This window comes from Dermacentor andersoni, chromosome 1 (genome assembly GCF_023375885.2).
Source record: "Dermacentor andersoni chromosome 1, qqDerAnde1_hic_scaffold, whole genome shotgun sequence".
NCBI classification, from domain to species: domain Eukaryota; kingdom Metazoa; phylum Arthropoda; class Arachnida; order Ixodida; family Ixodidae; genus Dermacentor; species Dermacentor andersoni.
Window position 1 is genome coordinate 98,099,217 of NC_092814.1, and position 23,149 is coordinate 98,122,365.

General features: G+C 43.8%; 1 protein-coding gene across 1 annotated transcript in view; it reads right to left on the reverse strand.

The window, feature by feature from the left end:
• Window positions 1-2,177: 2,177 nt before the first annotated feature.
• LOC126545352 (uncharacterized) overlaps window positions 2,178-23,149 on the reverse strand; it is a 63,293-nt gene continuing 42,321 nt past the window's right edge. Inside the window, exons 3-5 of the mRNA XM_050193169.2 lie at window positions 10,102-10,166; window positions 9,872-9,993; window positions 2,178-7,162 (exon numbers count right to left, since the gene is read on the reverse strand). Coding sequence (XP_050049126.1) covers window positions 6,983-7,162; window positions 9,872-9,993; window positions 10,102-10,166 — 367 coding nt within the window. The 3' untranslated portion in view covers window positions 2,178-6,982. The remainder of the gene's footprint in view (window positions 7,163-9,871; window positions 9,994-10,101; window positions 10,167-23,149) is intronic.

Below are 23,149 nucleotides of genomic sequence, written 5' to 3' on the forward strand. Positions count from 1 at the left end.
AGTTCTAGAGCCTGTAGGCAAGGCCGCTCTTCGTTAAAATCGTCAAGGCGTTCGCTCCTGTTACTAGCAGTGCACTTTGAGCGTTTTTCCACGGTCCAAGAATCTTTTGCTCCGAAGGAGGTCTGTAGTCGAACCCAGACAATGTGCATGGCGTGTACGACGTATTGTGCAATAATCGGGCCATCATCTCTGGAGCATCACACGTCTGACAGTTGGGTTCATTTTCGCTGCCTATCTTATACGGTAATCCCCGGACATAGATAAAGCAGCGAGAACAGTATATATGAAAGGGAGCCCACTAAGATATGCTACTGTTATATTAGCTTATCGGTCACCGAATTAGTTATTAGGATAAAGAAAAAAAAGGTTAGATGTTATAAAAAAATTTTCGCCGTAAATGCCTCGATATTTGTGCTTCCGGAAAACTGGAGTCGTTTGAGTATATGTCGTTATGCTTTACGTGCTCTGAACAATATTTGTAGGAAAACAGCACGTATTTAATTCATGTGCTTCCCACACCAATGTCGGGAAAATATGCTAACTCAGCCAAGTGGACGTTTTTATACGGCGCCACATAGCGTCTGCGGTCTCCAGTATGGTATGATGAACTTTATTAATGTCCTGAAGATCAACCCTCAGGTTGACGCAGGCGGCTCCCACGTCGGGACAGTAAGGTTTAACCTTACCGCCGTATCGTGGGCCTTCTGGACGGCCTGTACTTGATCGAAAAGAACTCCACTGTGTAGGTCTAAAAAAATTAAATGATGGGGTTTTACGTGCCAAAACCACTTTCTGATTATGAGGCACGCCGTGGTGGAGGACTCCGGAAATTTCGACCACCCGGGGTTCTTTAACGTGCCCCTAAATCTAAGTACACGGGTGTTCTTGCATTTCGCCCCCATCGAAATGCGGCCGCCGCGGCCGGGATTCGAACCCGCGACCTCGTGCTCAGCAGCCCAACACCATAGCCACTGAGCAACCACGGCGGGTCACTGTGTAGGACTCGCCGCCACCAGTCTCTCTCCTTGTCACAGTCTGTGAAAGTCACAGGACACTGCCAAAGCATGTGATCCAGAGTAATGATGCCATTACACTTCTCGCAATTGATTGGTACCTCTCTTTCTGGCTATAGCTTGTTAATAAAGTTTGGACTTGGATAAGTTCTTGTCTGCAACAATCTCAGAGTCACCGCTTGAGCTCTATTGAGCTTAGCGTGTGGCACTGGGAATTCCGCTCTGTTCATGTAGTAATACCTCGTGATTTCATTATATGTAAGTAATTGGTCGCTGTTCTCCTCCTGTTCTCCTCCGGTCTCCAGTGCGCTGTTTGAAGCCGTATTCAAACGCGCGTTAAAAAATTCGAGCTTCGAAGAAGTGGGTAAAAACAGCGCGAAAGACAGGAGGAAAACAGAGACGACGTACACAGTGCTGTGTACGTCGTCTACGCTTTGGTCCTGCCCTTCGCGCTGTTTTTACCGCCTTCGTCATGAACCAACCAGTACAATTCAGCGCACTCCTCGAGCTTTGAAAAAAGTCTCGCACTCGAGTCTCCCTGTCTTGAACAAAACTACTCTCAGAGTAAGATGCAGCGCCAATACATACAGCTTATATATGCACAGATGTTGTAAGTACAGAAGGAGGTCCCATGGCAAGGCTGTCAGGGGCACCTTCTGTTAAAAAATGTGCGAAAAAAACAATGACACTGAGGACGCTGCAAACGACAATCGTGTTTTCTCAGACGACAATGGCAACAAAACGATGAGGTACCAGAGCGTATCTTCTAGCTCTCTCGTTATACTTTGGCGAACATGGAGGGCAAAGTGTGGACCTTGCTGCTTTACACTAAATAAGCGAGTGCAGGGCTGTCTACTTTATGGTTGCGTCCACTGTCTCTATGTAAAGTCAACCGCAAATTTCTTCGGAGCATGGACTTCTATAAAGAAAGGGGGAATTTCGTCTCAGCCAGTGCATCTCCGAAGCGAAGCGTTGAGTGCTTTTCCGTACGACTACCGCATTTTTAACATATACATTTCCGGCTGTGTGGAGAAGTGGTGACGAAATTAAACTTCTTGAGAACTTCCGTGCTACCAAAACGTTTGTGGATGGCTGTACAATCATGTACGTGCTTTTGCTTTCAAGTGAAAAGTTTCACTTCTGCGAAGTTTCAGAAGACAAAACTTGTCATCGGGGACGTTTTATTATTTCTCAACGGTTTATACACATCTACACACTACTGAAACAGACGAACAGAAAATACATACACACATAGAGAAGCATCCTACCTTGCTGCCACACCTGTCAATGGGCCCCTCGATTGTTGGAATGTTACGAAAGTTATAAACGGTTAAATGCTACGTTAACTTGGCACATGATTTTAACGTTGTACCTACACAATAAAATGTCGTGTTTTATACTCTACGAAGAAGGAACTATGTACATTTCGCGCGACATATACGCAAAGATAGACACATAAGAAGAAGCGCTCTCATAAATAAGATCAAGCTCAAGAATTAAAACAGTCAGGTACCATTCAAAACCATCCTTAATAGCATAACACTGCAGGAGGCCAAAATGAGTCAGAAGGGAAACACAGAGAACAATATAAACGTGACACTGCCCCAAAACACCACCACGCTTGACTTTCACATATAAACAACATTAGCAGCATTTGTCATGCGAAAACCCGAAGGTACATTTTGATATATCACAGCAACAGTTAAGAGCTGCGTCTTTTTTAATACAGGGGTTGAAATAACAAAATGCATGGAGTACGCCGCTTACATAATGTTCTTTCAATGAAGTCACGTCAAAAGGAAATAAACTGCTTTTTTTTTTCATAAGTGAAGAGCTGTATTACTTGTACAGATCAAAAAGTACATGACCGCTAAGCAGCCTCGTAAACGGGTTAAAAGCGTTTTCTATTGAAGGATTCTTATCTGGCTAATTGGCTAAAATATTGTTGCAAATGCTATACGAAGTAAACATATGACTCAACGAATTGCTACTGTATAGCCTTGTTCGCATCGGCTTTATGCAACCACATTAGTACGAATAAGATATAGAAAAGATTCACAAAGCTGGGCTATACATTTAGACAAGTGCACCGTGCGATATAGTGAAATCCCATTTTATCGAACATGCCATTTCAGTGAACAATTACAAAAGCCCCGTGCTGATAGCAGCTTCATGTGTTCGTTTCCTTTCACTTGAATGAACTTTCACTTGAGCGAGCAGCGGCTTCAAGTCTTTTGAAGTTTGTTCAAGTAAAGTTAAACCACAGTCCTTTATTAAATGTACTAAATAGCTCTGATTAAACTGTAATAGAGCTGATGGCAAATTAAAACAATCGCTAGCGAAAAAAGAAAAGGCATAAATACGATGTTTCGGTGTCCATACGGGTCCTCAATTCTTAAAGGCGAACTGCAACGAAGTTTCACTTTGCTAAATTAGTAATGAAAAAGTATGTAGGGCACATTTACCACTGAACCAATCTTGGCAATGCTGCAGGGCTGGTAACTGTCTAATTTATCTCATTATCATCCTTTAAATAGCACCTAAGCAGACGAAGCGTGTAGCCTTTGTGTTAGCGGATATGACAGAAGTACAAGTGCACCGCCTCCAAGATTTCCCAGCGCGCAGTGCGCAGCGGGCAGCTGTGGGCTTTACCGTGACTGGCGCTTAATCATGGAGGCCATGTCGTTTCGGTATTAAGAAACTTCAACTTTAGGGAGCCCTTCGTGATGCATCCACTCGTACTTCAAACGTAAGATTTTGCACGGAGGCTGCTCTATACCTACACTATCTCAAACTAGACTGATTTACGCGGTCCAAAATTGTGTTGCAGTTGGCCTTTGAGGGACCCGTATGAGTCCCGAAACGCCATTTTCCATTTATCTTTCATTTTTTTACGACTGCTTGTTTTAATATGTCGTGTACTTTCCATGCCGGAGGAGCTTCCATCGAACACGTCATCATGTAATGAATGTTAGAAGGAAGCCTGTGGTCTCTACGAGCGTGGAAGCAACGCAACTTCGGCGCAAATCCACTGAGCTATAGCTTAGCATCTCATTCATTACTCATTTCCATGCGCAGTGCATTATATGCCGACTTACAAAATAGCAAAATGAAAAAATAAATGGGTCGAAAGGGTATCGCTAATCCTAAGGTTATTTCCATGGTAAGAAAAATCATGCGCCAGGGACGCGTGAGGCATAGTCGTGACATGTCCATATTACCGTTGCCACGTTACTGTAGATACAGCGCGAAGCCACAACGCCATTGGCGACAGCTGGTGAAGCTTCGGTCGAAATTGGTTGATTCAAGTAACCAAAATTTCAATAATAGTGTGCAATCGGAGACGTACAGGTTATGACAGCAACGCAATCTTCATTCAGCTACTTTCCTTTAACTTCAGGTATGCTGCGCGACACTGTGAAGTTATAGTCGCTTTCGCTGGATGCAAACTCAATATGTTGTCACTGCAGCTTTCTGAAAGACTCAACGTAAAGGTCCTTTGGAAAAAGTCTTGAAACAAATTTGAAACAAACAAAGTCTTGAAACAAACGATAACATAAGTTTTCTTTTTCTTGTTTGTTTTTCTCGACTTGCCGCAGCTTACGCGGGTGACGCTTTACGGGTTTGCGTGCTACCCAGAATTTTTCTATCAATACACAACACGTAATCAAACCAAAGGTCACAAGAAACTAGTTCAAAATACGCTTACAATCATACTTTCATTGCACACAACTGCTGACGACTTTCTCTCAAGACGCTACTTGCTTTTTAGTATCTGCTATTTTCCTGAAGTAAACACGCTTGTTCAAGCTATAGATAACCTCAGTGCTTACAGTGCATACAAAGCCAGTGACATAGTTTTGCTGGAGAGAAAGCATTTTGGTTAGAAAATTTAAGCAGTGGCCAGAAAATCTTAAAAACCTCACGGAGCTGTAAGCGCAAACAAAGAAACTTCCGATTTTTTCGGCGTGTGTGTATCTGTGTGCGTGTCTGTATGAGTGGAGCTTGAGACCAAATAAGCAACACGAAAATGCAAGCACTTGGAACTTTTCAACCTACATATCACTGAAACTTCATTTCGGTGCAGCTGTTGGCAAGTGGCTTGATATAGCACACGTCGGTGGCGTATAGCAATTGAAGCTATTTCATCAATTAGCTGTTCTATCATCGGTATAGGAGACGTAGCGCTTGCTGAAGTGCCGGCGCGTAGTATCGCCTGATAAAGTGAACAAAACCGGTAACCACAGTCACTAAGCCTGTTTTTTTTTTCGAATTTACTTGAAGTATTCAAGCTTACATCGAAGCAAGATCTCCAGTACAGCCTTTGATGTAGAGCCGCTTTTACATCATTGTCTGCGCATAGCAAGTGATGACTAACAGGCGCGCACCTTAGTCCGCGATAGAAACACAATTTTCCTTGCTTTTATCGGTTGCCGATTTCATGACTGGCCATTTGTTAGATCTAAGGCCCCGCCTGATAGCACGAAGAAACACAATGCATACAAGTATCACGCAAAACATGTCACGTACCGAGCACAATTTGCAAGACAGATATGGCACACACAATATAAGAGTATAGTAAGAAATATCGTGAAAAGTACATTTCTGAATATCCCTGAGTGTCTACCTCGTTAGTGTTAATAAATGCATGCTCAAACAACCTCGTTCACAGTTATATAGAGTTCAGTGTCCGCATTAACGACGCGGTTGAAAGCGGGTTCCTAAGAACTGGCGTCAGCCAATCGTGCTAGAGAGCATAATAGTGTAGGCCGCCGTTCAACGATAAACAACTATGACAAACGAAAGGCTTTATAAATTTGGTCTGCCCCTTATATGCGTGACATATTACGCTTTGAAGCATGGTCTAATCCTTTTCTGTCGCGCAGTACGTGTGACAGAACGGCCAGTACTATCACAATGCTCAAACTTCAAGCATGTTAGCTATAGACCAATATACCTAATTTTATACATAGCTCTGTATATGCAGTCATGAGATTTCTCTTAATCCAATACTTTGTAGCAGTTGAAAACTACATCGGTAATAAAATTACGTCCCTAAATTCAGACAACATATTTCTTTCCGTTCTTGTGATGTTCATGGTCTTGCAGCGCAGTTATACGATTGTACTAGAACAGCTTGTTTATACACAAACTTGATAGACTTCAAAATATTTGCAACGCATTCCTATTTCGCGCATAGTGATAGGTTTAGAATATGTAACCTGAGAAGTTACCATAGAGCGAATGTTCTAAGGTTTGTGGGTCAAGGACACAGAATAATTAAAACACGACAATGGCGCACAGCACGTCAGCTGAACCATTGCTACTTAGCCCTAGAAAGCCACAGAAATACACCAAAGCGCCTTTTCTCTCTCTCGCTCTCTTTCTTTCCAGCGCAAAATTTGCTTGCAGAAAAGGGCCTTTTCCTCCAGCTTGTTTAACAAGTTCATCTCAAATTGTCGATGTAAAATAACATGGTTTCATGTCCAGACGGTGGTATGCTAATACAGAAGGCGGCCAGGTGCACTGAAATAGCAATAAAAATTGGAAAGAAACCTACAGAAATAACTTATTAGCGTTACCCAGAAGTGCAAAACACAGCGGTACAGAGACGTGCACTCGAGTGGACTCCACATACATGCATTAAGTAGTAGTTTCGCCGTGCGCCAGTGTTACGGCATACAGTTCGCCAACGTTCGCTGTTAGAATATTTTTCATTCATACAGTGAGCGCTGAACCACCAACAACAAAGATTCGAATATTTAAAATATCCTGGCGTAATAACCCTGTGTCCAAACTTACTTCCAGACATGCATCGAAACCATTACGATGGTAAACAACACCAAGGAGGGGATCGATGACGTCCCGATGGTCGAGTATGACGACTACATCCACAGGCGGGCTATTGGTGGACGTCAGCCCTGTATACGGAGAAGGCGCCGCAGAGGGTAGTGGGCTAGCCTTGCACGTCACTTGAGGCCTTTCTTCTTTGGCGGGAGCTCTTCGATGTCTTTGATGCCGAGGACACAAACTCTGGTCTCCCAGAGGGCGTCCGCCAACTTTTTCCGGAAACGTTTGTCGTCGAGACCAGAGGCACGGCGCTTCCGACACGGTTTCTGACGCAGCTTGTCTAGGCAAGCGAAAAAGGCCTGCAGTCGAAAAAAGAAGAGCGCGGACATTAACATTAAGTGTGCCAGACAACACATCAATCATACGTTCACAAGTGATACAGTCACGTGGTGGTGACGGTACGCAAGCGGGCGAGGGAAGCGACGATCAAAAAGCAAGCTGTTTATTTGGAAAACTTGCGACAGCGAAGCGCGGAAACAATTTGGCGGCGACGCTAGTAATGATCACGGGCAGAAGTTGTCGAATCGAAAACTACTTATTACACGTGCCTTCAATTGAAAGGTGTCGTTGCATATTACAACTGATTTGGTGGCGCTTCTAGATAATACCAAAGGCGCTTCGGTCAATGATACGTAGATCGTACCTGCTGTAAGTGGAATTAGGTTACAACCTTTCCCTCCAAATGAACCGCACGAAATACTCCTTACATGTCTTGCTTGGTCGGAAGGAAGCGCGAGTTTTACATTGCATGCTTTATTTAGTCGCCCCTTTATGAAGTTCTCTATATACTAAGGGGCGATTCACGCTGGGTGACAAGTTAACCAACACTCTCCGTAACCCTGCGAGCAAAAGCGCATCCAAGGGGGGGGTGGGTGCACACCGGACACCTGCCCCCCTCCCTCCTCTCCATATATTTCTGTGTACCACGATACCTGCCATAAAACGATGTGCTACAACACCCGCCCGACTCCGCTATACCCGAAAAAAATTGCCGGCTACACCACTGCGCGCGAGAAACGTGCAGGGGAATGTGTTCTCAACAAAACGGCGACAGCTTGTTCGCCAACAGTTGGGCAACACACAATGTCAGACCAAAAAATATCTGGATAACGCACTAAGAGACTGTTCCATGCATGTTCCGAATGAAGCGGTGTTCCTCTGTAATTGTTATTATATCTCTTTTTTTTCATACAAATATGTAAGCATACTTGCACCACAAATGCAGTCGTCGTACAGCTTGTCATTCTAAGATACGCTGTATGTGTAGATGTCAAGTGCATGTGGCATGATTCTTCAGGCAACCGTCCTCATCAGCGCTCAGAACTTCACAACACATACGTGCCAGAAGCAGGGTGGATGAAATAAAAAAAAAACGCAATTGGCACTTTAAGGCGCGCGCCATGAAAAGTGCCCCCTGAACAAAGCACGCACGAAAAGGTGTTACAGAAGCACGTAGCGCGCCACAAGATGTGCGACAGAAACAGTATACCTACAAGACAACATCGCTCGCCAGTTTTAGCCGACGCTATCACTCATTTGCGTTGCCGAATATCTCACATTGGGCAACATCGTTGTTTCCAAGTTCTTAAACAGTGCGACACCATATTTGGCAGCACTGATGTTGACCTAGACGTTGGCTTTTGGGAATTTTGACCGGTGCTTAGGAAACATCTTCCGAGGAGTCGTCAACTAAGAAGCCGTGAGGGTAACAAGGGCACTGCCGCGTCTCACCCCAATCCCGACACTCCGAGCATGCCACTTGTTATTCGGCGCGAGCATGCAAAACAGCTTAAACGACGGCACATTCCATCATTCGCAGCTATCCGTACTCATATCTGTTGAGATCCATTTCTAAAGATGACATTGGATGACCTGCCGCCATGGTGCTGTTAATTGCGTCACCACCAATAAAATAACAAAGATTCGCAGCAGCAAGCAGCCGGCCCCAGAAAGAGAGAGATCTGTGTCCCTCAAGGTAACTGTGGGCTATACACAGATGCAGTAGTTCACAGGAATAGAAGGCGAGTCGAGTTCATGAGCCCCACACAGCCATGTATTCAAGCCACTACGTGGTAGAAACAATAGCTTCTTTATTACTTAAGCTAGAGACCATAATCGATGCGATCACAGATGTTAAACTCTTGACCGATTGACTAATTCCCGTCGTCCACATCTATATACCGACTTGCACAGCGTTGTGAAGTAGCTGAAACAAGTTATCAAAACAATATGTATCTGTGAGGATATTCATACACTTAGCATGTCACAATTCACCACCAAAGTACACTGGGTGCATGGTCACGGTCACCACCATTGTCTGGACGAGCTCGCTCCTTCCCCACCTGACAGCCCACCTACTTCCGTTCCCCTCGACCTCTGCTCAATTTATGTAGCCAATTATGTAGCTCTAATTCCCCTGTGTGCTTGTCCCCTCCCCGTATAGTCTCCCTCAGGTGGAGGAAGCCTCTCGTCAGAGACTTCGGGCTGGAGCGGCCCTTACACCTTCCGCAACCTGGGTCTGGGGTCTAGCACTTCAGGCTCTTTGAGCCCAGGGTGCTCTGCCCCAGCGTCTGCAGCTGATTTCCGCCATTTAATGTAGCTTTGTCCAGAGAGGGACAAAGGTCACGCAAAAGAAAGTGCCTGTAAGTGCCGGTATATTGACACTCCACACTAGAGACCGCGGAGTAAGACGAACAAGAGCGCCGACTCGCCTGATAAAACGCTCCTACTATTGTCTCGGCGAGCCAGGTGCGTTATGGTGCAAATCATACATGGCGCAGAAATGTGTTATAGCGCCCAGGGTCATAAAGAATGTATTGTTGTATTGCACAGTAGGCTGCGGCTGTGTTCACCCAGAAAAAAAAATCCCATTTTTGCTCTTTATCGATGAACGCGCATCCTCGCGCCATTATTTTGAGTGGACGAATCACGTACGTGTGGTTCCATATATGCACAAGCAGACGAGAAATCATTTTTTTTTTCATTCTGTTTCTTTCTGCAGCACTCACCTTTCTCAGAGTGCACTGAGTGTTGTAGTAGTCGGCGCCAGACAGATATTCAACCAGATTGAAGGCCCGCATGAAGTTCTGGCCGCAGCGGCGTAGCGCCACCTTGTGACAAATGTCGTATACTGAAATAGGGAAAGCAAACAGTTGGGTCACCGACCATGATCTAAAAAAAAAACATCCAAATACAATTAGTAAAGACCAGACAGTGACGGAAATGAATAGAGGCTCACCAGTTTCTTCAGTACGATTCTTGTTCTCTTCGTGGTACCTATGCAAGAAGTCTTGCTTCTTCACTCTGCGGAGAGGCAAACAAAAATGTAAACAGGACATGCAGACAAAGACTTATACAAAATTAATCTGGGCTTCAAACGCATAAGAATCACAAGTAACGGATATCTGCTGCAAGCAATGGAAGTAGATCTAGTGGTTAACCTATCTGAGGGCAACAACGACTGGAAGATTATTTCAATCTAGCAGGTACAACTTGCAAAGTGCATGGCTAAAGTTCGGTGACTGCACGGAAGCCGACCATTGCGTAGTTAAGCAACTACACAGGTCTCCTATCGCAGTGCGCCTAGAAGCGCATTTATGTAGCGCTAAGGTGTCTAGTTTTTAGTGCTTTCTTTAAGAAAGAAGTCCGTTTTACGGAGTGTGCTGCTGCTTTTTCGCCGTAGCCCCAGCGCGGTTTAAGGATGCATGACCGGAGGGGGGGGGGGGGTGAGTTTTTCATGGAAGCTGTGGCGTGAGCAGGACGGTGGATTACAGGGCTCAGCTCACCGCACTTCTTCGATGCAAATTGGTGACCTTCATTGTATGTCTGTTATATTGCCGTGTTTGAAATCTGCCATGCCTCTGCTGCCATTACTGTGCTAGTGTACTTGTGTCACCACTGAAAAGTGCCTTATTCGTAATGCCAAGGCTAAGCAAAGAGCTGGCTTCTGCTTTAGAAGAGCTGAATAAGGAAATTGAAATGGAACTAATATTGTCTAAGGATTGCTTGAACCGGGACATCCGTAACGAGCTCAGGGGCAAAGTCAAAGCCATGGAGTTTCATACAATAATTACTAGCGGGAACTGCAGCGCCAGTGTCTACAGCAGCTACAAGCAGGGCAGTTCAGCCAGCACGGGAATGACGGTTCGTACATGGATTTGCCTAAACTTCGTCCTTCTGGCTTTAGACGGCTTTGTGACTTTGCAAGCTGGTCATTTTCAACTTTCAACAAAGCACCGCGTTATAAATAATTCAATAAACATTATTAAAATTGTCCGACGGCAGGGTTCCAACACAGGACATCTAACACAGACGCCCGATATTGAAACCATTACGCCACGGACGCATGCGTCGACAAGAGGCGTAGAACACCCTTACGAATTTCTCGCGGGCAGCCAGTGCATTGAGACGCTTGGCGCGTTTCGATTTGGCCATCTCGACAAGCGGAACCGCTGCAATTAGTAGCGAATATGCGTGTTCGCAGAGTATTATTGCTTTATGTATTTAGAAAAGTATACATCGCTTTGAAATTTTGGCCAATGAAGGCAGATAAAGCGTAATAAAGAAAGCCAAAAGAACGTCTGAAGCCACAAGCACGAAGATCAGACTATAATCAATGTACTAAACATCATTCCCATGGTGGATGATCGATCGCAGCGCCAGAGTCCCCTCAACTAATTATTGTGAGAAAGTTTTTCTTCGAGTCTCTACTTTATTATAGTGAGAGATATGAAAAAAATTCAGAATGATGTCGAGAAAGTGGTGCATGAAAATTACTCCTAAATGAAGAGAACGCGGGCCTTTAAAAAACGGTGCAATCTTTTGGATGTTTAGAACAAAATGAATAACGCACCGCCTCGTGGAATGTGAACCGTACTCGCGTAACATGAACCTTGAAATGAAAAGAACACCAGCAATCGCGAATATTTGACAGAAATCATTAAAAAAGTTGGAAATAACATCGCTAAAGGTATCGCCTCTTCTGACATTAGCGTATGCTACAGAGTACATTTGCCAGGCAATCTATGCAATAAAAACGTCATAGTACAGTTTGCTCATTGTCGGAAGCGAGATTGTGTTCTGGAAAATATCAGCACAAAGAAATTGTCTTGCAAAACACTTGGCTTTGAAGCAAAGACGACCGTGTATATTCGCGAGCACGTGCTCGGATCGCAAGCGCTTGCTGGCACAAGCTATTAGAGAAAAAGCGCGAAGCTCAATGGAAATGTGTGTGGGTGGTCACGTGTTTGCGCAGAAATCTGAAGGCAGTCCTGTTGTCAAAGTTTCCACGGGCAAGAGGGTAGATTTAATAACGTAAACTGACAGCTTGCATTATGGTTTACTATCAACTTGTTGCTCCTGTAGACCTAAAACAACTTCCGATGAAATACTTCAGATGAATTGTCGCTCTGTTCCTAACCCCATGATTGATGACATGCATATGCTTGCTGGGTCTTTCAAATATTCTTTCGATGTGATAATGTTGAGTGAAACATGGTACCAGGATAATTCCAACTATTTCGTGCTCAACGATGATGTCCACTTCGCTCATAATAAGCCAAATCACAGAGGAGGCAGGGTATCAATATAAGTTCTGAACGGGAGTGCTGCCACTGAAAACAAAGAATTCACGCTATCTTCCACGGTCTGCGAAATGCTAAGAGTTGAGCGTGGACGGAAAGTGTTCACTGTGCACGGTGTACCATCCTACGGGCGGAAGTTTAGCCGGCTTTTTTGGTGAGCTTCAACGTCTTTTTAACTATGGCACTGTCAGTGAAAAAGTTTTCCTTGTCAGGTGACGTGGAATATCAACATGCAGTGAGTCCCCCTTCCCAGAATTTTCTTACTCGATGCTTTCGCTTTGTTTAAGCTCATCGAAGTACAGACCCGTGTCACGTGTTCAACTTGAACAGTTATCCATGTCATCCATACTAACGCCGAAGGGCGGAATATAAATTCAGGTAGAACTTTATATGGCGTCAGTGAACACCTTCACGTTTTTGTTTTCGTTCAAGCTCCTTCTTCTTATCCTGGACCACAGGAAAGTCCCGCACGCTATCGACTCGTTGGCCAAAACAGTCGTGAACGCTTCCGAACGCCAATTTTCTCGACTAGCTGCAGTAGTGCTTTTTTTTTCAATGACATACAGACGATGCAAACGGTGCACTGATACAGAAATCAAAGCCAACGTACGATCAATGCTTTCTTGTTTTACGCTATTGCAAGCAAGGAGCTAGAAAGCCGCAGATTACCTATAGGCCGCGTGCACCGCCTATAGAGGCGCCACTGATAGCCACCTAGCGGGCGCTTCCAACAATACGCGTGGGAGCAGTAGCAGACGACAACGCTTTGCAGCAAGGGTGACTGAAGTTCGCGGCTGCGATTTGTCCTTGGTTCGGGCGCCAGACTGCTTCTTCTGCGGTGACAGCTGTAGAGAAGACGCAGACCTCTGTGGGAGCGGGTATGAACAAGGTGTTACCGGTGTTTGGGGCAACATGGTCCACATACGCGCCAGGTGCGTCCCGCAGACAAACGCCATGAAGACCATTTACATGAAGTGGAGCTCATGTAAACTAGCCGACAAATTTTGTTGACTAATGCGATGTCTCGACCGTTTTTTTTTTCTTTAATTCTACCCTTGCCGTAATGCTGCTGCTGTACCTCAATAATAAGCACCCGTCGTTAGTGCAGAATTAGATAAATCCGCACGGTGCGATGTCTGCATATACCGTTGTGATTTTTCTGCCGATGAATACATGTGACGCCGCCGAATAAGTGTAGTGAAAGTCGCCTGAAGTAGAATAATTGCGAATTTATTGATAGAAACGCGTACACTATAGTCAACGAAGCCACCAAACGCACGGGTTAATAAAAGCGCGTGTTAGCGCTGTACCGCCGATGAACTGCCGTTCGCGCTGCAGTTTTTGCAATTTTAAATTCCCTAAGGGAACTGCTTGGAAACGTACAAAGCTATAGTGTGACTAACATTGCAGTACTTTTTTTAAATGTTACTAGAGAGAATGGCCACATGATATATTTAAAGGCAGAGCAGCGCCAGTCAAATTAGATACAGCGCTGGCGGCAAGGCCGGGTTTAGTCCTATGCGGCGTAATCATAACAAGAAATAATTCAGCTGAGTGCAAAATTCACTTGCAAGAAGCGACTACGTTGTGAAACAAACAAATCACTCGGCGTGTTAAGTCTGCTCAGAGAGCATCAAGGTATGATGATGTGACGCGAACTACTCAGCGAAAAATGGATCAGCGAAAAATAGAACAAAAATACCATATGCAGTAACTATTAGCAATTCTCGCCCTGAGCTACCTATTTTCTAAACACATTTCCCAAAAAACCACAATATCTAAGGTGCCCTCGGGCGAAATGAATAAAGCTGTTAAAGAAGCACTTGCTTGGTGTCATTCCGATAAGACACAGCGTGATTTATACCCTTTACAAACGAGGCAGGGTGAAAACCTCGCAGCTCAAAAGAATCAAGAGTTATGCATGAAGCAACTAGCAACAGTTAAACATGGGCGAAGCCACGCATAAAATAAATGTAAAAACATGAAGTGCGCGACAGCTGGTGCGAGGATTTACCGGGCCACATAAAACTAACCATTTCAGTTCTTGCAAACTTCTGTAGCTTTAACATGCAAAACAATGCGCTCATGCAGTCGTGCTGCCTAGCTAGCCCAACGCGGTAAAGAAGCGGAAAACAATATAAGCGGCAAACGGCATTCCGAACTTTAGCGAAATGCCTTTCAACCGCAGGTTGCACTGCAGACGAACTTCGTCGCTTACCCGTCTAACTACAATTGAGTAAAAAAATAATAATAAAAAAGAAAAAACATCGAAGCGACAAAGGAAAGGATGAGAACAAGAAATTTCGCGCCGAAGCTACGATCCATTGCCACCGTTGCTCCTGCTGATGAGGCTTTGCGGGGAATAATTAGAACCGTATCACCGGCACGTTTTCGCCGGTATTTGAGCCCCCCCACCCTGCAACAATTCTTCTTCGACATTCTTCGGAAGCTTTGGCCATCCCACACATGCGAAGGGTGTTGCTTATTTTGCTCTGAAAACACAAATAAGACGGAGAAGCACTATCAGCGACGCAACAAACTGCGGCGTGCTACGGCGCGCGGCTCGCTCCTCTCCCATGCGTTCTGCGCAAGGCCGCCACCAGTGGCGCGGCCATCGGCGTGCACGCCGCGTATAGTAAGGGAGCTAGCTGGGCGAGTCGGTACCTCGGCATTATCATCATTTATACAGCGCGCGCTAAAAACAAGGACGAAGAAGAGAGACGCGCTCGCGTTTCGTCTCTCTTTGTCCTGGTTTGAAGTGCGCGCTGTAAGTAATAATAATGCAGATTATCTAAGACCTACCAAAAAATAAAGACAAAAGAAACTGTACGTCTGGATTGTAAAATCTCGGGTGCCCGAAAAATGGCGCACTTACAAAAAACGAACAAACGAAAAAACGGAACCACGGAACCAATTCCACCGAGAATTGCGGAATGCACAGCTCGAATATCTTAATAATATTTTTTTTACCTAATTCGCTCATTAGTAATGTAACTGTCCAATGAAATGAATTAAATAACCTCAATTTTTTGCCTATAAGGATAACATCAATGCTAAAAGATGGACAGGTTATCAGGGGCACTGAGCTTTCCGACAAGTTTAACGAACTCTTTGTAAATGTTACCAGAACACTTTCCTGTTGATATGATCCACTTTCCGACTATAGTATGTCTACGACGCATTGGCCGGCAAAATAAAAGGAACTTACTCAGGCTTGATCACAATATTCTACTCAGCCGAGCTTATTCAGACTCAGGGGTCGGTCCGAGTTTTAGTGAGTCTCAGTGAGTGGGCTCATGGGTGAGTTCGCCGAGCTGTGGTCATTAGTAAACTTGAATATTCTGTAGTATGAAACATCATTTGTACTGTTCCTGAAGACAAACTTGAAAAGAATGCGCAGCCGATTTGTTAGTATACTCTTCGATAGGTGTCTTTATTATTAAAGTTACAAGATAGTTATTAACATGTACAATATGAAAACATTGAGTCGGCGACGTAAAGTTCGGTACTTATGTTTTCACAAGTGCATTCATGGTTCTCTCGAATGTCCAGTTTTGCTTCAATTCATCTGTTTTTACTTTCCTGTAAGGCGATTTCGGCAGAATCATGTGTTCAGAGTTCATAAAGTTTAGTGTTTATAACATCCGAGTCCAACAATTCAATTGCATTGTTTATTTAACAGCGTGAGTAAGAACGTCGGCGTCGACATTTTCATATCTGGTACATTTGTTCTTTGAAGTAGTATGAAATAACATCGTTATGTGTAGATTGTTATTGTTTCCTTTTCTGTTTTCCATTTTTTTTTTTTATCTTTGTGCAGCGAATTAGAAGGCAGACGCGCTATATTGAAAACAGTTATAAACAGTCGAACAATTTAGTTAGTAGAAATCACAAACATACCATTTGCTGCACTGTTTTAAGCAGGGTTATGCTATATTAATCAGTACATTTATTTTACTCAGTGAGCATCCGTTCGGCCATGAAACTTGGCTAATGAAAGTGGAGGGCTCCTCCTCAACGTCCTCCGTGATTCAGAGCTTGAGAGTTAATGTTGAGCGGTGTGGGCGCACTATAGGGTGCTGAGCTGGCATGGATATGGATGACGTGCATCCTACTGCGCTCTGTTCAACACCGTTCTTTCGCTTAGCACTCACTGTATGTCTTGTGCGAGGCTTGGTTGAAGCTGTGCTGGTGTACGTACATTCCGTGTATCCTCCAAGTTCACAGGCTCTAGCGCATTTTATAAAGGTCCGTCTGCAGCAACACTACCTCCTCCTCCTCCTGAACGTTTAATTTGTTGGCTTTTGTTAAATCGCGTCATTCGCATGTTTTAGCACACCTCTTAGCAACTCGCCTTATCATTGCCACAGAACGCGTGCGCAACAAGCGCATGAGCAGCGATGCACAGGAGAGGTGCCACCGGCAAGTGGTAATTGCTAAAATGTTTGCTTATTTATTTATTCACGCTGCTGATACCAAATTCCTAACTTTATGTCCCAATCGCACGATATATATATATATATATATATATATATATATATATATATATATATATATATATATATATATATATATATATATATAAACGAGAAGAAAGGGGGTTAACCGAGGGGCCCGATATATATATATATATATATATATATATATATATATATATATATATATATATATATATATATATATATATATATATATATATATATATATATACTTTCAGAAACTTTTATAGGTTGCCTGTGGAAGATAGCTCAATTCTAGTTTATGAGCCGGTCTACTCGAAGCGGTGTACACTTGCAAAAAAAAAAAAAATGAAATGCAATACCGATTACCTAACAAGAATTCCCTAATTAACATTTTAGCTAATTATATTATGACCCATATTGCAATTTACAAATTCTAGCCGTGGTCTTCGCAAGGCGGATGTACTTGGAGCGAATTCTCAGGACGACACCGGTTTCGAGATATAAATTCCCGAACTTTGCGGAGAAATGCATTGGCGTTCCAGTTACTTGTGTGCTTCAGTGCATGAAACGACGTTTTGTTACCAAATGAACTGCAACGCCACTGCATTTCTCCGCAAAGTTCGGGAATTTATATCTCGAAATTGGTGTCATCTTGAAAATTCATTCCAAGTGGATCCGCCTTGCGAACTCCACGGCAAGAATTTGTAAGTTGCAATATAGGCCATAATATATTTAGTTAAAAAGTTAATTGGTGAATTTTTGTGAATTAGTCTATTTTAGATATCAATATCTTGTGCAAGTATTGTCCGCCGCTTCGAGTAGACCAGCCCATGAACTAGAATTGTGATATCTGCCACAGGTAACTTTTAAAGATTTATGAAAGCGTTCGCTGAAACACCATATATATATATATATATATATATATATATATATATATATATATATATATATATATATAGAGAACAAATAAAAAATGAGTACACATTTTAGCAATTACCGTACCATTGCTGGTAGCACCTCTGCTATGTATCACTGTTCGTGCGCTTTTTGCGCATGGTAAAGCAAATTGCTAAAAGATATGCTAAAACATCCTAATGACGCGATTTAACAAAACCAACGAATATATATATATATATATATATATATATATATATATATATATATATATATATATATATATATATATATATATATATATATATATATTCATTAGTCTACCTTTTGTGTGAAATAAATGTACATGTAATTTTGTGATGGTAAAATATTGGCAAACGAGCAATAATCACTATGAACTTCTGGCGGCGTCGTCTTTCTGACATAAGCCATTGGAATGTCGAATACTTTCGCTGCAAGTTGTCGAAAGCACGAAACAATCTTCCAGCGAGCACGGCGCAAGCTGCGGCTTTACCAGGGCACTTTTCCTTCTCGTTCTCTACGCGCATATCATGTATGATTCGCTGCTTGCATATGCACAGAATTTTCTCATAACTGCATATTAGAAACGCTTAGAAGTAAGAAAGCACGCACATTTCTTTAATTGTGCCTATAGCTTTGCAGAGAAAAAGCGCAACTCCGCACAACTTAACGCACGCGAGAAGTGTCAGCACTTTTCTCATTTGAGCAGAAATGCCCCTTTTCGTCCTTTCGTTTGACTCTTCCTATATGTCTGTGCTGTTAAAGAGAAACGGCCGAATTCTTAGTGAGCTGGCGCAAAAGTTAAAGGAGGCGTGCGAGAGGTCCCCGTGAAAGATGCGCTGTTCTGCTCGTCGACATCAAAAAGGCCGTCGACATCGACATCTCTGGTTGTCCCCGAGCGTACTGTGAAGCAACATTTGCGCCATATCCCCCAAGCAGAAACCCCATCGTGCAAGCAGTTCAAATGCATACGAAAACATTTGCGAAGTCTCCGTATACGAAATGCATGCAAACTGTAACACAACTGGGACTCGTCGCATTGCAGGAAAGAAAAAAAAGAAGAAAGTTGTTCGCTCTACTAAAAATATTCGTCGTCTACAAGACTGCCGTCCAAACAGCTTAAAACAATTCTTGAAAACATGTAAGCGGTTTGCGTAAACTAGGCATTACGCGGTTTTCACGTTAAACATCTGCAATAAAACGCCGAGCTAATGTGAGCACGGAAAATCCTGGCAAATAGGTGATCCCACATTTCCGGGCTTTTTTTTTTTTTTTTCTGCGAATACCGACTGTTAGAGCATCGCTTACCTCACACTACAGCTTTGTCTGCACACTGCGTGGTACCGTTATAAATACATGGAAATTATTTTTATTTTTTACACTGAGAAGTTTTCTCAGCTTAGCAGTTTTCTGTGCGTAAAATTATTTTTAGTTCATTTGCGATCGCCCCTCAAGAACTGCTGACTAGCCTAACGTGATACCTAGCGTTGATTTATGGGTTAGCAGAATTTGAGAGCAAGCTTTTAAAGCTTCCTCTGAAGTTATGCCAACACCTAAATAGGGGAATAAGGGAATAGCCCCGTGGTACTCAATTATTTCCCTATATGCAAATGCATGCAAAACTCAGAAATGCTTTCATTAGAGAACAACGGAACCAATTTCAATTAAATTTGTTCTATTAGATACATAATTCTGAATTCTACCGACTGTGTGAAGCAGAATTTCGATTTAAGACCAATATTTCTTTGCACGCGAATTGCCAAGATCGGTAAGTTTAAAAAAATTAAACCATGATGTTTACAAATCCGAAACTCTGCACGGAAGCCTGACATTGTATGCAGTTCGTAAACCCCACCTGTTAGAACATCCGAAGCAAATTCAATCTACAAGTTGACGGTTTACGTGAAATTGTTACAATGTTTACGAGGTCTTTGCAAAAATTCTGCTCACGAGTCAGTAGTATATCTCTGACTGGGGCACAGCAGATAAAAGTTTCTCCTTTAACATTTTTCAATAAGAGCAGTTTGCAGAATTATGATACTGATTCTTTCTTTTTTTTCTTCTTCTGAGTTAGACTCGTAAACTTACTGTTTCCGTTTTATTACATTTTGTGTTTCAAACAATTTCTGAAAAATAAAGAATTAGTGGCCTAAACAAAAAATTTGTTCGTTCTATAAATTTTACTTTTCAAAAATCTTTCCGTTTCGGTAATCGATTTACACTCTACCTTTTCTTTCCTGTGCTACAAACCTAATCCAAATCGGTGCACTGGATGCCGAGCGACATGACTTCTCCTTTGCAGTGTATTTAGATAGGGCGTCTTGAGGTAAGGCATCCTCCTAAGATAATGACTGAGTATACATCTCAATACTTTCAGCAGAAGAGGCAGTGTGCAATGTCCGCTCGACCGCCCGCTTAGCGAGATTCACGATAACTGCGAATACACTACATTTGGTGCAAGAATCTAAATGACTTCGCATCCTTTTAGGCTGTATTTGTGCAATCCACGCCGAGCCACTCGAGCACCGTGTCGCTGTGATTTAGCACTTAGCCGCCCCCCCCCCCCCCCCCTTCGTTTTTGAACTCTCGAACAAGTAAACTCGCTCAGGGACCTCTGTGCGCGCGCTTCTTACAATAAATTCAAGTGTTTTGCGTGCCAAAACCACGATATGATTATGAGGCACGCCGTAGTGGGGGACTCCAGATTAATTTCGACCACTGGGTTTCTTTAATGCGTGCGCTCGATATTGCTGTAATTTTACTGGTCAGGAGGAAAAGTATACAATGCGCGGTCGTTCTTTCACACTAGTGAGGGTTTTTCGCAACGGGGGTATACGTATATACCTTGACCTGGGGGCAGAGTTCATATTACCAGTATTTTGAGCGTGTCCGTACATGAACTTTGTGTGATACAGTATGTATACAGATATCCGTTTTAATAAGTTGCTGTTCGGAAACAAAGCCCCTAAATAAAGAAAATGACAGCTGGGGTCGTATTTTCTAAAGTCATTGGCTCCGACATGACTCGCAGGCCACTGCGTCGCCGTAATCGCCGAGATCATCCAATCGTCGCGCCACGCGATAGGAATAGAAGAGCGGAAAATGAGATGGAACATTACAGAATACCGGCCCTCGATACACTTCAGCTAAGTCCATAGTAGCAGTGATAACGCGTGCGGCGTGTCGCCGCCGTCAAGATGAGTCGATACGTCAAGCATGGTCACACAGATGGTCAGCCTTTTGCTGCAGCGACATTCACGTGAAACCTATTTGCGCGTTCCCACTGACTCCAAACTAAGTCGAGGGATGCGATAATTTCGCGGTGCGCTTGCCCACGTCACAAAATGAAAGTCGTTTCATTGGGCTCGTGGGTCCACGGGATGCCACGCGAATGACATGGCTTGTATCGAGGCGCCCTATAGCATACAGTTTCACATAAATACTTCATAGGGAGAAAACTCCGGCGCTAGTGTCTACGGGAGAAGCAAGCAGGGCTGTTCAGTTAGCATGGGGATGATGCTCAATTCATAGATTTGCCTAAACTTTGTCCTTCTGGCTTTAAACGGCTTCGTGACTTCGCAAACTAATCATTTTCAACACTGCGATGCAGTGTTACACGGCGCTGCGCAGAAGAGCACTGCGTTATAAATAATTTAATAGACGTTATTGAAATTTGTCCGATTGTAGGATTCGAGCACAGTACCTCTAGCGCAGAAGCCCGATATTGAAACCATTACGCCACGGAAGCAGGCGTCGGTTCTGCTGCATAGAATCTCGCGGGCAAGCCAGCGCGTTGAGACGCTTGGCGCGTTTCGATTTGACCACCTGGGCAGGCGGAACCGCTGCAATTAGCAGCGATTATGCATGCTCGCAGAGTCGTCTTAATGCCTTCTGTATATATAAAAAAAGTATAAATTGCTTATACATTTAGGTCAGTAAAGGCAGATGTGTAAGCGCAGCCACAAGATCGTCGGAAGCTATGCAAGCGCGAAGATCAGACAGATTCATGTTCTAACCATCATTCCCACGGTGGCTGAACGATTGCATTGCCAGAGTTCCCTGTAATTATTGCGGTAAACTCTATGTCCTGTAGGCATGGCATCTTATAAGGATAACAGGCGCGCACCTTGATCTAGATGAGTCCAGGCCGAATCCATGACCGACCGTGCACGTTGCGAGGGGCATATGCGTTTCCACGTCTCAGCACGTTGGTGCCTATAGTCAGGTCAGAAGCTACACGCATGTGCCCCAAGATGAACGGGCCAGAACGGTCAGTTCGACGGCGCAGAATCGCAGCGTGTGCAACTGAAAACTGTTTTCTGAGCTCGCTATATAGGCTGTGTGCGGCACCGCTGCTCTTAGCAAGCGAAGTTTGATGCTGCGAAAAAAAGCTGCGAGATCTGCTGGCTACGCGGCAGGATAAACAAGTGACGCTCAAGCGTTCCCAGCGCGCGTTCTGCCGCCGGCGGCACGCCTTGCGTGTTTTCCCCGCTATAGTGTGGACGTAGATTTACGCACAGCGAATCGAACTTACTTTCTATAAGCCGCGATAAAAGGACTGCTCAAGGTTAGTCCGTTAGAAAACGCTTGATACGGGTGTTCCGTGACATAAGCCAACGACTATACATCATTAATAAGTAACAAAGTATAGGAGATAAGAAAATAGACGAAGGACAGGCAATATGTGTACCAACACGCAGCCGGTTTTCATAATCGCTCAGGGACCTTGGTTGTTCTTCTATAGCCTTGGTGACATTTATAGCTGGCACAGCTATTATTGCGACAGCTCACCCTGCACGCTTGCACGCTTCATTTCTGAGGCAGCCTCGTATTGTCCTCCTCCACACACACGCCGCCTGTTCATGCAAGCAAAATATCCGCGTATACGAACGTGCTGTCGAGACGAAGCGATCCTGGATGGCAGCCTTCTGTATAGCCTTTATTTTTGCACCGATAATCGCCACCGTTTTGATCATGTCCAGGAAACATTTTCGCGAAGTACATCAATTTTTTTTATTTTCTGGAAAAACAGGCGAATTTCCGCGCTACACGGCGCGCAACGTTCTAACGTCGACGCCAAACCATGCACGCGGCGTGATGCATTATTATGCATTATCAAAAGCTGTACGTATTCGTTCGTGGAAACAAGTGAAGCTGGCGGAAACTACTAGTCATGGCAATGCTTGTCGAGGGTGTGTTCCCTTCTCCCTCTCTCTTTGCGATGGTGACATACTCTCTGCGCTGACATTACCAGGGCCTAATTAATGGTAAAGGCATATGTAGTGATGCGGATGATTCAGAAGAGCTACATCACCACTATGAGCGA